We start from the raw sequence: 15307 nt of genomic DNA on the forward strand, positions 1-15307 counted from the left end.
TCCCAACATTTATAAAGCTTCATACTTTGATTACTATTCACCCAATAGTGCATTTACGTGCATGTCCCTCATTTGCTTCTTTGTTTTATTTTGTCTTATTCTTAACAATAGAGCATTTACGGTTTCACCCTTCCATTGCTATACAAAATGTATTATTTTCTTTGGGTATAATTTCCTAATATATTGTACCTTCGAACTATCAATTAAAACGCATATGGTTTCTATTTCCTGTTACATGTAAATCCAACATCTAACTTTAACATATCATTTCTAGCATTTTCCATAAATTGTAAGTTCCTAGCTTTTAAGTAACATTTTTACAAAAATAATTTTGTATACCTGCGCTAGCGCACGATCCAACAACTAGTTATAAAAAAAGTAACATGTCTAAACTATAGAAGTAACATACCTAAACTAGAAAAAATACCTCCTCTAAATTTTTTTTTTTTTTTTAAAAGTAACATGTCTAAACTATAGAAGTAACATACCTAAACTAAGAAAGTATCTCCCCTTAAACTACTCCGTATAAAAAAAGTAACATGTATAAACTATAGAATTAACATACCTAAACTAAAAAAAGTACTTCCTCTAAAATTATAAAAAAAAAAGTAACATGTCTAAACTATAGAAGTAACATACCTAAACTAAGAAGGTATCTCCCCTAAAACTACTCAGTATAAAAAAAGTAACATGTATAAACTATAGAAGTAACATACCTAAACTAAAAAAAGTACCTCCTCTAAAATTATAAAAAAAAGTAACATGTCTAAACTATAGAAGTAACATACCTAAATTCGCAAGTGTGAACTGATCTCACCATTAGTTGATGATGAGGACAGTCTCATATAAGAATTTGGGCTACTTTTTTATCTTTAATTGTGATATCTTCTTCTATAAATCTAAAAATAATATTTCCACATACACTACATATCCGACAAATTATTCTCTATTGTATTTCTTTCGTGAAAAATAAAATTTACCATTTTTCTAGAATGCGAACTATTGAAAAGAACCTACTTGTATCGAATTTTATTAATTACTCAGTACTTGTATATATAATTGTATTTCCATTTACATTCAAGAGTGATGATAAAGGTCGCAAGTTGCGACAATATTTAGTTGTCGTAATCTTACGTGTCGGAGTATAATTGGTACATATAAGCACCACGTAGGCGACACGTCATCATAATATTTTTACTATCAATGCAATATTTTTACTATGAAAATATGTAAATAAGGTAGTCGATATAAAGAAGGAAACAAATTAGAATATTAAGATTTTCCTACCTTTTTCAATAACATGCATGTATAATAGGTTAAGTTATATAAGTCATATATTTTAGTTTCCAATTTAAATAATGACACATAAGCATGCCATGTCATCATTGTGACACGGCTTAAAGGTCGCATGTTGTGACCTTTATCATTTTCGTACATTATATTCAAACCTCTCAAGATTCTAAACAAAACAATCAAAATAGGACAGAAGGAGTATTAATCTTAGACTTTGTTATATATGTTCACCGTATCTCCACTTATTTTAGGCAAAAAATTCAGATGAATTTATGAAAAATAAGGGTTACACAAATACAATTTACAAATTAAAATAACTTTAAAAATGAGATAAGTTCAGAAAAAAATACGTGAAATCACGTGAATAGAGGTATAGAACACATCCTTACCCTTAAATATTTCTTTTTATAATTTAACAAGTTAAGTAAAAACTAAGAAATTATTATCATAGATACCCAATTGGTAAGTACTTTGGTAGTTCATTGTTTCCAATTCCCACAAAACTGCCTACAAAAATGTCATAGATTCCCACCTTAAAAGCATATATATAAAGCAAGGGACAAAGAAATTAAGCTATAGAGTTTCTATTTATATATACACATGCACTAATTATTTTCACTTTTTAATGCTTAACGTTATTGTCTCTCTATGTATCAATGCCGTGTGGAAATACCAATATATCAAAATTTGATGTTATTGGCACTTAAGATACTAATTAATGTTTGTGTTTCTATAAAATGAATGATTGGCATCATAATAATTTTTACAAACGAGTATAATACTCCTTACTAGCTACTTTATCCGTTTCACAATACATGCACCAGTTTGATTTGTTTACGCTATTTATACATAATTTTGGTACTTTTTCAAATTTGCTTAATGCTAATGTCTCTCTATGAATCAAACGAGTGCAATATATATTGGTTACTTCATCCGCTTCACAATATATGCACCAGTTTGATTTTTACGCGCCTTTTATATACTAACTTTGGTGATTTTTCAAACTACGTAAAATTTATCTTCGCAAAAGACAAGAATTAAGTAAAATTCATCTTCGCAAAAGGCTTGAATTAAGTGAATTGGGATAATTAAACATTCTCTATACAAAACACATGTTTTAACTTGTAAACTATTATTTGCTACTCTTCTTTTTTTGTGCCCCCTATATTCCTTTGGTAAGTTTAATTGAACTTCTTGATGTTGACCTAATTTTGTAGTCTATATATAAATCACCCCATCTTGTGCCCTATTTCCCCCCTTCACCTTCTTTCTAGATCTTTTTTCTACGTTATTCTCTCTCCGTCATTCTCCATATTACTCGAAAAAATCGAAAAAAAAACCTGAAAATTTCGAGAATAGAGAGAGAAAAAAATGTATCAAATAAACGACGATAGAAGATTTGAGCTCCCACCTCCTCCACTTACGAACCAACCCAATAATGAGATTGATCCATCCCAATTTGGCATTATTTCATCAAATCATAATAAATTCTTACCAAATCTCCACTCTTATCTCCCACTCCATGACCTAACAACCTCTTTAAACCCTAGTCTTATTGATACACCAATACATAGCCCTAATAATAGCATTATCAACCCTTTATGTTCAGATCATGATCAATTAGCAACAAGCAAAGAGCAAAACGAAGAACAAGAGATTAGAAGGCTTAAGAGGATGATATCAAACCGGGAATCGGCTAGACGGTCTAGGCTACGCAAACGCAAGCAACTCGAAAACCTTCAATCACAAGTCTTGCAACTTCTTGCTGCCAATCATCAACTCGCCGAGAAACTCAACCTTGTCATGGAGTCTAACTATGAACTTCTTCAAGAGAATGCCCGGCTTAGAGACGAAGCCATTTGTCTACGAGACGAAGCCATTAATTGTGGTAATTCCATGTTTGATGAGGCTCAGTAATGTAATCAGGGCTAACCTGATTTTCTTTCCTTATCCAAAAAAAAAAAAAGACGAGGCTCGGTGATGTAATACTCTTGTAAATTTATGTGATTTCCCCTTTCATGTACCTACAATAATGTATGTAGTATCATCGCTTCAAATCCGATAAAATTTTTCTTTTTTTCGTTGAGATTTTTTTTTTTTTAAGGTAAGAAAAAGAAAGGAACCCACCACCCGAGGGGGAGATAATTAAGGAAATCAATGGGTTGCATATATATGTGGTTGTAACGTTACATGGTGGTATTATACTATGAACAAGTGCCAAATTTTTGTACATGAGACAAATTATGCCTATACTTTAATCCTTGCACATAATATGAACACTATAATTTTTGGTAGCATACATCAAATCATGTAGTAATATCTATCATAGTAAATGTGAGAAAAATGATTGGAATGTGTCTTATTTGAAGTAGAGACATGTGGCAAATGAATTGTTCAGATTGTTTTTGGTTCAAGCTATATTTGGGTGATGAGTCATTTGAAATCAATTATGTCAATTCCGGTTGGATCATTTTTGGGTCTATTGGTAAATAGATTTATACAATAAGATAACATGTGCTCACTCCAATTTAAGTACGAAGTACTCCTATATAAGTAAGAATATTTTCTCTTCAAACTATTTGTCACATTGTCACATCTTAAGTCTCAACCTCTTATACGGAGTAAGAGAAATAACACAGTCATAAACTTGTTTTGAATTGTTGGAAGAAGATTGGAAAATGTGTCCTACATATTGGGTCGATTGGGTTTGGATAATCTTTTGGTGATGATCGAGTCATTTGGGTCAAGTTCGATTTGAGTTGAGTAGGTATAGAACAAGTTATTCTGAGTCGGGTGAGTAATGAATTATCAACTTTGGAGTCCAAGTCCGGTTTTCCTCCACCACGGTGAGAACACGATATCAACATGAAAAATCAAGTAAAATTGCAGAAATACACGGATTGCTCAAAAAGTAATATTATTGACACATGTGAAAATCTTATACGAGGCACTTATAATTGTGATTAGAGCTATCAATCCCTGACACGGCCTAATAACTCCACTCGAACCTACCATACCCGAACCTAACTTAAATTGAACCCGAATTCGACCGGTTCGACCAATTAACTATTAAGTTTTACATTATTTCTGTTTTTTTATTTTGCACAACCTGAAATCGACCATAAACGAAAGATGCCATTGACCCGAATTGCCACACCTACTTGGGACATTTTGTTTTTGTCCTTTCTTATAATCTAAAATACTTCTAAAACTTTACTAGTAGGAGTAATTTCCAACGTTAATGTCGCAAGGGAACAAAACTTGATTCTCAATCAAATGATTTTAAGCATTGTTGCAATTTGTCCGGTTTATTTTTTTCCCGAGAGTATTTCAACACGGCGAGAGAAAAGCGAGCCCGATAAGCTCGAGGCCGGTCGTTAATCCTCGCATGAAGTTGTGCACAACCGAAGATCTCAACCCAAGTGACCTAAAATAAACGTGCCGTGTTCGTGTCGAATATAAATGTGTTGGGAAACTTCAACACCAAACCAATCTGTAAAATAAACGTGTCGTTTCGTGTCGTGACGCAAACTCTTGACACTAACACGATTGTTTTCGTGTCCGGTTTGTGTCATGTTTATTCAATAAAGTTTGTTCCATTAGAAAGGTTTATCAATTATCACCAAATACATTGAATTACTAGTTGTCTTTTCTTAGGCGGTTTAGTAGTGTCATTTCGTGTTGAGAATCTCAACCTAGCTAACCCGACCCAACCCATTTAAATAAACATGTCGTGTTGACCCGTTTAATTAAATGTGTCGTAAACCCTTAACACTAACCCACTTTTTCGTGGTCGGTTCATGTCGTGTCAGATTTTGCCGCATACAGTTAAAACAACAACAATACTTCATACAATACAAGGGTTTAGGAAACACAAACTCCTCTCTTTTCATTCTCTTCTTCAACTTAACAACTGCTCCGGTTCCCAAACACATAACACTGGTCATAATTCAATGTTCAAACGACACGAAACATCGAATGCTACCAGAAACGGCGATGGTGTTCATCTTAAATACGTACAACTGCAAAATTACTCCGCTTCAAGCAGAAATGCAGAAGGGAAAAACCTAAGTGAATGAATAAACAAAATCTACTGGCAAAATAAATACATATACACATGGTTCCAAACTTTCTTGCAATAATCCAGAGTAAACTTCCATAGACAAGGGTTTCCTGCAACTCCCGCCGAATAAAATTTTAATCACAAGCAAATTTACCGGTCCTCACTATACAAAACACCCTCCCCTCTACTAATATGAACTGAATTTTTCGGAACTAGAACAGTTTTACTTGTTGCGTTGTACCACTTTTCATCATAGCGCAAAATTCATCATAGTTGATTCGTCCATCCTGTTTATACGCAACAAAATCAGTCTAATGCAGACAATTTTACATTGATCGATCCTTAAGCAGCTTAACTTTGATTCGTGACAAATACGGCGTACTTGTTAGATAAAAAGCCACTTTCTAGATTTAGCAAAGGTAAAGTTTTGAATTTTCTTATAATCACACTTAAAGATAGCCAACTAAGAATTCCAAATGTAGATTGTAGGTAACATCGGTATGGTAATTGCTGAACATTTATCACCTTGTAGAGTAAAGGTTAATCATGTACTACCTCCGTTTCAAAGTCAGTTTAGTGCAGACAATGTTACATTGATGGATCCTTAAGCAGCTAAACTGTGATTAGTGACAAATACGACGTATGTACTTGTTAGATAAAAAGCCACTTTCTAGATTAAGCAAAGTTGAAGTTTTGAATTTTCTCATAATCACACTTAAAGATAGCCAACTAAGAATTCCAAATGTAGATTGTAAATAACATCGGTATGGCAATTGCCGAACATTTATAACCTTGTAGAGTAAAGGTTAATCATGTACTACCTCCGTTTCAAAATGATAGTTACGGTTACTATTTGTGCAAATATTAAGACAAAAGAGGGAGTGTGTTTAAAAATGTGGCTGAATATAATAAATTATGGATGAAGTAAACGTAATGTGTAAAAAGTTAGGTGTGTGTAAGAAAAAAGAAATGAATAGAGTAAGAGACATTGAGTGGAAAGTTGTAATTATTGTGGGGTAAGAACGAAGCAGGATAAGATAGTAAATCTTTTTTGTCCAAAAACAGTATAAATCACAATGTAAAGAACTTTATGAAACGGAAAGTGTAAAAAACATTTTGAAACGGAGGTAGTATTTCAACTCAATTCTTTGAAATGACCCCAAATGCCCTGCGGAGTATTATTTAGAACAGGAGTACTCCGTAAAAGATTAGTTTCATGACTCTATCTCAAACATATCGGTAACAGTCAGAGATTACCAAACATTTTCAGTCTAATGCACAATTCCGATGAATTCTAAATGTGTGAAACTGTGAACATTAGATACTTACATTATCAGTATCGACCTCAGAGAGAATTTCTTTGATGCTGCTTTCATCAGCAATTCCGTATTCCATCATGGCACTTTCGAGTTCATCTGTTGTAATAAATCTGACATAAAAAAAATAAAAAAAAGAGGGACAATCTTTAGTAACTTGGACACCCTTCATCCTCACAACAAGCATTATATTGCAGTTATAGAATATTGGACCGTTACACATAGATTGAAGTGGGTGAACAGCATTTAAATTTTAGTTCGTGTTTTTAGAGTAATCGGATCATCATAAATCATGTCTGAAAATACTTTTACAAGGTTTTACACTACCATTTTAGCCTTTGTAGAACAATTATTTCTAGACGTATTCCTAAAAATAGACTAATTTTGAGATGCGTTTTATGACATTAATCAATAAACACCCTCAAAGAATTTCCTTTTTAATAAAAATATCTTCTACTACGTAACACTAAAAGGTAAAAATAAAAATCAGGCAAACAGATAAACAGATAAACTAAACAAATCCAATAACAAGTCGCTTAAAATCTTTAATTAAGCTGTAATTAGAACCAAAAGCTCAATAGAAAATATATTGCAACATAGTGGCATAGCAACTTTATCTGCTAAATGTAGAATAGATGAGAGATTTGAGATGTTACCTCGAGAAAACACAAATTGAAGTTAAAAGAACATGCAAGTTCCTCAAGCAAAAGAATGGTATGGGAATATCATATGCACATTTTAGTAATGCATTAAAATTTAAAGGGAAATTCTCTTTGGTAAACTTAAGTTTTTTACTTTTCTCTTTGGTAAAATGAGACAAGAATGTTCTCTTTGGTAGCCTTCAGTTTCTATACATAATCACAGATAGGTATAAATGACGGTTTAATCGATTTCATCAACCGTGGTTAACATCTGAATTTACAAAAATATCCTCTTTAATGGGTTAGTACACCATTCATACTCATCGACTTCTCATCAATTGAAGCGTTTCAAACAAAAACCATTGTAAATAAATTGATGTATTATCCAAATGTGGGAACTAAATATGATTATTTAAATACATTGCAAATTTAAAATTTCTTATAATGTAATCCCCTATTTGGTTGCACAATAATAAATTGGGTGTTCAAGGTTTATCGGCTAATAAGAGGAGGAAATGATTTGAAGAGAGACTTTTTTGCTTTATGAGGGAAAACTAGTTTTAAGGATATCTAGGTAACTAACAATTAGTTTAATAATATAGTTTTTGACCAAATAATAAGATAAAACCATCACTGATGCCATTGTTTAATCATGTATAGAAACTTAAGACTACCATTTAGAAAATTCCTGTTTGTACTTGACCAAAGAGAATTTCCCAAATTTAAATGGACTCACCCGCTATTATCCTTGTCGAAGTATCGAAATGCTTTTAATAAATTTTCATCTGTTTCCAATCTGTGTCTATTCATTGTTGCACTGATAAATTCCGTATAGTCAATCGTCCCATTTCCATCAACATCAGCCTACATATGATTATTCGATTATATCATAAGCATCAACAAAGTAACATTTTAGAAGAGATTACGAGAGGGAAAAAATCATATATAGCTGAATGATATATAGTTTCCAACTTACGGCTTCCATAAGTTGCTTAACTTCAGCCTCGGTAAGCTTTGACCCAAGTTCAGCTAATCCTTTTTTAAGCTCATCGTAGGTTATTGAACCACTCTTGTCTGTGTCCATATTTGCAAACATAGCTTTAAAACCTTGAATTTCCTCGTCAGACATATTTTCTGCAATAACCTGCAATATTTCGATGAGCCAGGGTCATGAGAATCAACCAAACCCCAAATTCAAATCTGTAACTATTAAAAAAAAATATTAACCAATAAGATAACTAAAATGAAAAAAAGTAAACGAACTTTTAACCAAGCAAGAATTTTTACTGACACACTACCTAAGTTTCAAGAGGCAAACAGATTTGAAAGGGCATCTAACAACTTAGTAACTCCATCTGAAACCTAACACAAAAGACCTTTGCGGATATATCACCTTTGTGGCTTACATGACAGAGGTGTTTAGAAATCGATCACATTAAGACTTACCACTAAAATTAAAACTCTGACAAAGGGAGGAAAAATCATGTAAGCAAATCATTACAAGCTTAGTCTTACAGCTAAAGTAACAAGGTAAAATCAGTCTATATGCTTAAGTGGCTGATAGTCTATAGATTATTTTACATGGATTCTACATCTCAACATTTGACTCCAGAATTTCACATTTTGCACACTTCCCCATAGGCAAATACCAACGGCTGGACTATGGGTGTATTAGAGGTTACTCTAAAAAAATCTAGATAGTAATGAAAAATCAAGTGATGATTGTATCTAGAAATATCTTAGACATGTGATGTGTATGTAATATTAGAGAAGTGTAGAGAAATCTAAAAACTAGGATACAACAACTATAAATAGGTTGTATTTGCATAAGTTTAGAGGTGAGCCAGCTCCTACAAAATATGACGGGTAGAAACAAGGGTTCTACCAAAGACATAAGTGAGAGATATGAGCTCTCGCAAATATTGTCGTACAATTCTTATTAATGTAATCAATGATAAAAATGCAATTTTGTTATATTATTCAGGTCCATCAAAATTTATGCATGCGTCCTCAAATTTCTATCAGAATCACAATACTTTGCGCCTAAATAACACAATTACAATTGCAAATGTAAAAAAAATATGCCATTATGATAAAGAACATGATACATGTTCTTTATTTTCAACTATTGCTATAAATAAAACAAAATATTTCAGGTTCTTTAACTTCTCTTATCATAATAGCATGTTCTTCCAAAACCATTGCGTTCTTTTGGTGGACCTTGCACATTGCTCATTTTGCACCGTGTCCGCGGGTAAATACAATCAAAATTTAGTAACACTTAGATGTTTATCATGTTAAGTTCTAGAAGCTAACACGTCCGTATAACATACATTACAGGGCTAAGGTACTATATTCAAAATGTTTTTATAAAATATTTCTCAAGAGTCCAATCTACTTGGTTTGAGTAAATTTCATCCTCGCCCTAACTTCAAAGTATAATTGTGAAATCTTCCCCCATGAAATGAAACTTGCCAATAGAACTCAAACTGTCCTGTATACGTTCTTAACCTTATTTCTTACAAAAAAAATTCCTCTATTTGGCCTGGGAGGATATATGTATACAACACACATATAAAAACTAAAGTTCCATAGAGAGGCTTACCTTTAAAGCTAGCTTTTTTAGCTTATTCATTGCCCTAAACTGTTTCATTCTAGATAGCACTGCACTATCTATTGGCTTGTCTGATGCATCTCCACCTTCTCTCATCCATGGATGCTCTGGTGGTTCGCAGAAATGAGACATGTTAGACGTCTACAAGAATTAACATGGCAACACCACATTTTGTTAAAATCGGAAAATGGCATGAATAAAGTCAAACAACAATATAGTTGAAAATCCAAATTTCCAGCTTCATATGGCAGTGACATCATACATCTCTTGAATACTTCCTCCGTTTTTATTTATATGACACAATTGGTTTTTTGACACTATTCACATAATCTACTTTGACTTCCTTTTGTGATTTATACATAAGAAAAAATATAGTCGGTAGGGTCTTATTAGATTCGACTCAATAAATATTTTTTGAATATCTAACTTTTTATAATTTTTTCTTATCTATCTATGATAGAATACATTAATGTTTGAAATCGTGCATTGACAAACGTGCCTAAGTATTAATTAAGGATGGCAATGGGTAGGGTCCGATAATACCCGGACGGCCGGACCCTATACCCTACCCAGACTCCCAGGGTCTTAAAAGTTAAAACACAAAGACCTTTACCCAAAACAGGTTTGATAGGGATGGGTAGGGTCTGGACTCTGGAGTCCAAAATGGGTCTTTCGATCATCTAATGGTTTATAAACATTTATTACCTTTTTTTTTTAGGGAATATCACCTATTTTTATATATTGATTTAGTGCGCAAAACAGCGAAAAAATGGCCAATATTGATATATTAATACAATTAAAAAGGACTATTACCCACACGAAACATCCCGGTAAATAGTTGTATCTCTAGTTGATCATAGGAGATTATAGGTGAGTGACTGGCCGGTGGACCAGTTTCTAGGTAGTATGCAGTTGAGCGTAGAAAATGAGTGATCATACTGATCAAGGTAACTCGGTGAGTCTGAGTAGGCGCAATCTTAAGTATGAATTTTCGATTGGTAACTGAAAACAATTTTTTTGGAAACTAAGCTCGGGAGGGTCTTGGGGTTTGGATCTGGAAACTTTAGACTTGGAGTCTTGGACCCATACCCATACCCTACTCGAATACCCAATAATACCTAGATCCATACCCTACCCAACCCATAGGATACAAAAAAACTAAGACCCATACCCTTGAATTGAAGTTCGGTCCGTTTGTGTCAGGGTAGGATCCTGGTCTCCTGGACCCATTACATGCGTACTAGTGATTGTGTCATTGTGATAGCCACCGAAAATAGAGTTACTAGCCATAAAAGTAACGGAGTACAAGCGCAGCACAATGAAGAGTGTACGCACAAGACACATTCACAATGACTTTCTACAGAAAAGGAGGCAAGAAAGCGCATTACCAAGAACTTCAGCAGGGGTGATCCGCTTCTTTGGATCTGGATGCAACATCTTCCTGACCAGGTCCTTTGCACTTTTTGATATAGATGGCCACGGGTCGCTTTCAAAGTCAATTCCTCCTTTCAATATGGCATCAAATATGCCTCTCTCATTTTCTGCAAAAGACATTCATTCAAATGAACTGTTTGGCTCCACAATTCACAGTGAATTATAGTAGAAAGGACAAGAAAAAAAGTTTATCTCACCGGCCCAAAAAGGTGGGACACCACTGAGTAAAATATACAGCATAATTCCTGCACTCCATATATCGATTTCCTTCCCGTACCTTCTCCGGAGTACTTCAGGAGCAACGTAGTAAGCACTGCCCACCACATCACGATACACCTTGCCTAGAAATTTCGATTCATATCAACATTTAGTTTCAAGCTCTTCCAAATGATAAGTAGTCCGTTCAATAAAATGACAACCACGAAGGTAAAAACATAATAATGACTTTTTATTTTTCATATCCGAATTTGGATTTTAGCTCTTTCAGAAGATAGGTAGTTCATAAAATTGACAAGCAAGAAGGTAAGTTTTTTGAAAAATAAGAATAAAAACTATATCTGGAATATAGCTTATCTGAAGAGTCTTACAGTTAAACAGCAAACCATTCCATCATAGTCAGAATTTGGTTTTTAGCTCTTTCAAATGTAGGTAGTTCATAGAATTGACAAGCAAGAAGGTAAATGTAATAAAAATAGTAAACTATATCTAGAATACATAACAGCTTATCTGGAAAGTCTTACAATTGAAACAACAAATCATTCCATCATAGTCACTAAAAAGTCACCCTACCCCATATGTTCTGTTCATTGAGGCCTCAATATTCTTTTCAAATGACACATCTAAACAGCATGAACAATGTTGAGTAATCATCGCAGTCTGGTATTGGCCAATAATTGAGAACAAAAGAACTAGAAAAATCCCATTGAGAATACAAACACATCAGCTTGATATAGAGGTATACTTTGAGGAACTGCAGTACAATATTTTTCGCTTAGTCTTGAGAGCTATCCAATTATGCTAATCAGTTATAATTTGCAATTCCGGGTATACGAGTTGTCCCAAATCCAGAAGACAGTGTAGAATCCAGAAAGAAGTATGTAGAAAATTGAAGTCCTAACTCACTACAGGTAAGACATCATTTCTACTGGTACCACATAACTTTGGCATTTATTCATTCCACATTTCCACACTACAATTATCAGAACCCATGAAGTCATTATGCCACTTTCACAGGGCACAGTGTACTAGGTTCAAGATATTACAGACTTACATTTACAATTATATCTTCTTCATAACAAAATTTAAAGACGATATCATTTCGCTCCTATAACCAGCTTTTGAGGTACGCAAGCCTCATCGACTATATACATTGCCAATATAAGTATATTACTCATAACATCGAAAGCATATATTACTCATAACATAGAAAGCATGATCAGATAAATAGCAGAACAGACCAAAAGACAACCAGTACAAATACATCATCATGATATAATAGAAACCTTTCCATTATCTTTTTTTCCCCTTTTAGGTAGGATTTTATTTAAACTTTAAAGGGTTTCCACATTGAAAAAACAGCAATGCAGATCATTCATAGTATGTCAATGTCAATGCCAATGTAATACTCCAACACAAACACAATTACACACAAAAATAAGTTAAAGCAATGATTACGAAAAGGGTATACACATTCATAAAAACAGCAATGCAGATCATTCATAGTATGTCAATGTCAATGCCAATGCCAATGTAATTCTCCAACACAAACACAATTGCACACAAAAATAAGTTAAAGCAATGATTACAAAGAAATCAACCTTCTTCTATAAACACAGACAACCCAAAATCTGTAGCTTTAAGCATAGATCCATCTTCCTTACTAGACAGCAAGAAATTCTCTGGTTTAAGATCACGATGCAACACCCCCATAAAGTTACAAATCTGAACCACCTTAACAATCTGCCTACAAACCGAGGCGGCGGCGCGTTCGGAGTAATGCCCCTGAGCAATAATCCTATCAAACAACTCACCACCAGCACAAAGCTCCATCACCACATGTACAGATTGCCTATCTTCATAAACCCCTTTAAATTCAACTATATTAGGTTGTCCTGACAAATGCTGCAATATCTGAATCTCTCTCTTAATATCCTCTTTATCACCTTTTGTCACCAATTTCCTTTTTAAAATTGATTTACAGGCATATGTCTGACCACTTACATTCTCAGTACACAAATATGTTATCCCAAATTGACCTCTACCCAATTCTTTCCCTAATTTATAGTGTGACCTAATATCCTCAAATGGCTTTCCCAATATAGTATCTGCTGGTAGTGGTGGCCCAGCAATTGTAATCCTAGGTTTCTGGGGTTGTTGTTGTTCTTGTTCTTGTTGTACGATTTGGGAATTGGGTTTTTGCTGATGCACAATAATCTGTTGCCTGTGTTGCTGATTTTGCTGTTGTTGTTGCTGGTTTTGCTGGGGCTGTTGCTGGGGTTGCTGCTGATAACTTTGTGGGTTGCTTGAACTAATCCCATTGATTTTGGATTGTGCAATCTTGCTTCTACTAGCACAACAACCCATTATGAAGCAAGATTATACTAAAAAAAACAGATCAAGGAATGAAATTTAAGATGAATTTGCAGTTGATTGACTTGGGGTATGTACTTTTCTGGGTAAATAATTAAATTTTGAAGAGAGGGAAACAGGATTTGGATAACAAAAAGATGAATGGAATCTTGGTAATTTAAACCCAGATGAGATTTTTGATGGTTTGATCATTCAAAAAGAGGGAGAATTCCTGGAAAAATTGATAAACTTTTGAGATGGGAGTTGAAAAGAACAGGCGTTTTTTGTTTAGGTTTGAAGCTGTTGACTCACAGACAGACACACCAGCGGAATTACAGTCGCCACTCCTGTTCTTGTCCTCTCACAAAAACGAAATTAATTGAATTTTTATTTTTATTTTTATTTTTGGCAAATAAATGAAATTAATTGAATTAATTTTGTTAAACTGCAGTTTTTAGTTGTAATGAATTTTCTAAAACGTGTTTTAAGGAATGAACTACTACTAGCTGGACTAGACGTGAGTCGTGACGAAATTGACAAATACTTTCTTCGTCCACTCGTCTACCAATAATCTTTTTGTTAGGTTTTACGCGTACTTTTTTTAACCTAATAAAGGCGAAATTATATTACTAGATAATCATGGAATTGTTACAAGAACAACCTCTCAAAGAGGTAAAACATACGTTAAAAACCCTAACAATCCCACCCAAAACACGAACTAGTAGATATCCAAAACCCAAAAGACATCCAAACATTTAAATCGGCGCAAAAGATACCATCCTATACACTATAAACAAAACATAACTTTCCCTAACCGATAAAAGTAAGCCCGATACTATATACCGAGTACTACAACTCTAAAAGTATTTGAAAATGAATTTAAATTGTAATTTTGAAAGGGAAGTGTATCATTCCAACGTTCATGGACTACTAGTTGGACTAGACGTGAACAAATTGTCCAATATCCTATTCGTCCATACTCCTCGCATCTATTGTCTACAAATTATCCTTTCGTTAGGATTACGTGTATATTTGGTTCGTTTGAGATGTGTGGCAAAATGGTACTCCCTCTTTCTCTTTTTGTTTTTGACGTTTGATATTTTTCACGCGTTTTAATGATTAATTAATTTGCATTGAGATTCCATATTTTTTTATTTAAACGAGATAAATTACGTTTATTTATAATGTTTTCACTTTTATCAAAATACTGATATTGAAAAATGAGAAAAATTCAATGTTCCAATGGAAAAGTGTGAAAGATTAATTGACCCAATGCATTTAATTGGTTAAAATTACAATTGGACACAAATTTTGATATGATACTAAGTCATTTATGTGATAATATAAAAGAAAATGTAAAGAATATTTTGAAATACCC

At 33.5% G+C, this 15307-nt stretch overlaps 2 protein-coding genes across 2 annotated transcripts; one reads left to right on the plus strand and one right to left on the minus strand.

Annotated features, from left to right (window-relative positions):
• The first annotated feature begins 2575 nt into the window (after positions 1 to 2575).
• Positions 2576 to 3607, plus strand: LOC130464259 (basic leucine zipper 43-like). The gene has a single exon (XM_056833732.1). The coding sequence runs from the start codon at positions 2665 to 2667 to the stop codon at positions 3208 to 3210; it is 546 nt and encodes a 181-aa protein (XP_056689710.1). The 5' UTR covers positions 2576 to 2664; the 3' UTR covers positions 3211 to 3607.
• A 1758-nt stretch (positions 3608 to 5365) lies between these two features.
• On the minus strand, positions 5366 to 14288 carry LOC110775412 (calcium-dependent protein kinase 2). The gene is made up of 8 exons (XM_021980016.2): positions 13179 to 14288; positions 11559 to 11702; positions 11316 to 11468; positions 9919 to 10034; positions 8290 to 8457; positions 8050 to 8177; positions 6686 to 6785; positions 5366 to 5643 (listed from the first exon to the last, which is right to left on the minus strand). Exons 1-8 carry the CDS (start codon positions 13942 to 13944, stop codon positions 5569 to 5571), a joined length of 1650 nt encoding a protein of 549 aa, XP_021835708.2. The 5' UTR covers positions 13945 to 14288; the 3' UTR covers positions 5366 to 5568.
• Between the last annotated feature and the right edge of the window lie 1019 nt (positions 14289 to 15307).

The sequence above is a fragment of the Spinacia oleracea genome, chromosome 6 (genome assembly GCF_020520425.1).
Source record: "Spinacia oleracea cultivar Varoflay chromosome 6, BTI_SOV_V1, whole genome shotgun sequence".
NCBI classification, from domain to species: domain Eukaryota; kingdom Viridiplantae; phylum Streptophyta; class Magnoliopsida; order Caryophyllales; family Amaranthaceae; genus Spinacia; species Spinacia oleracea.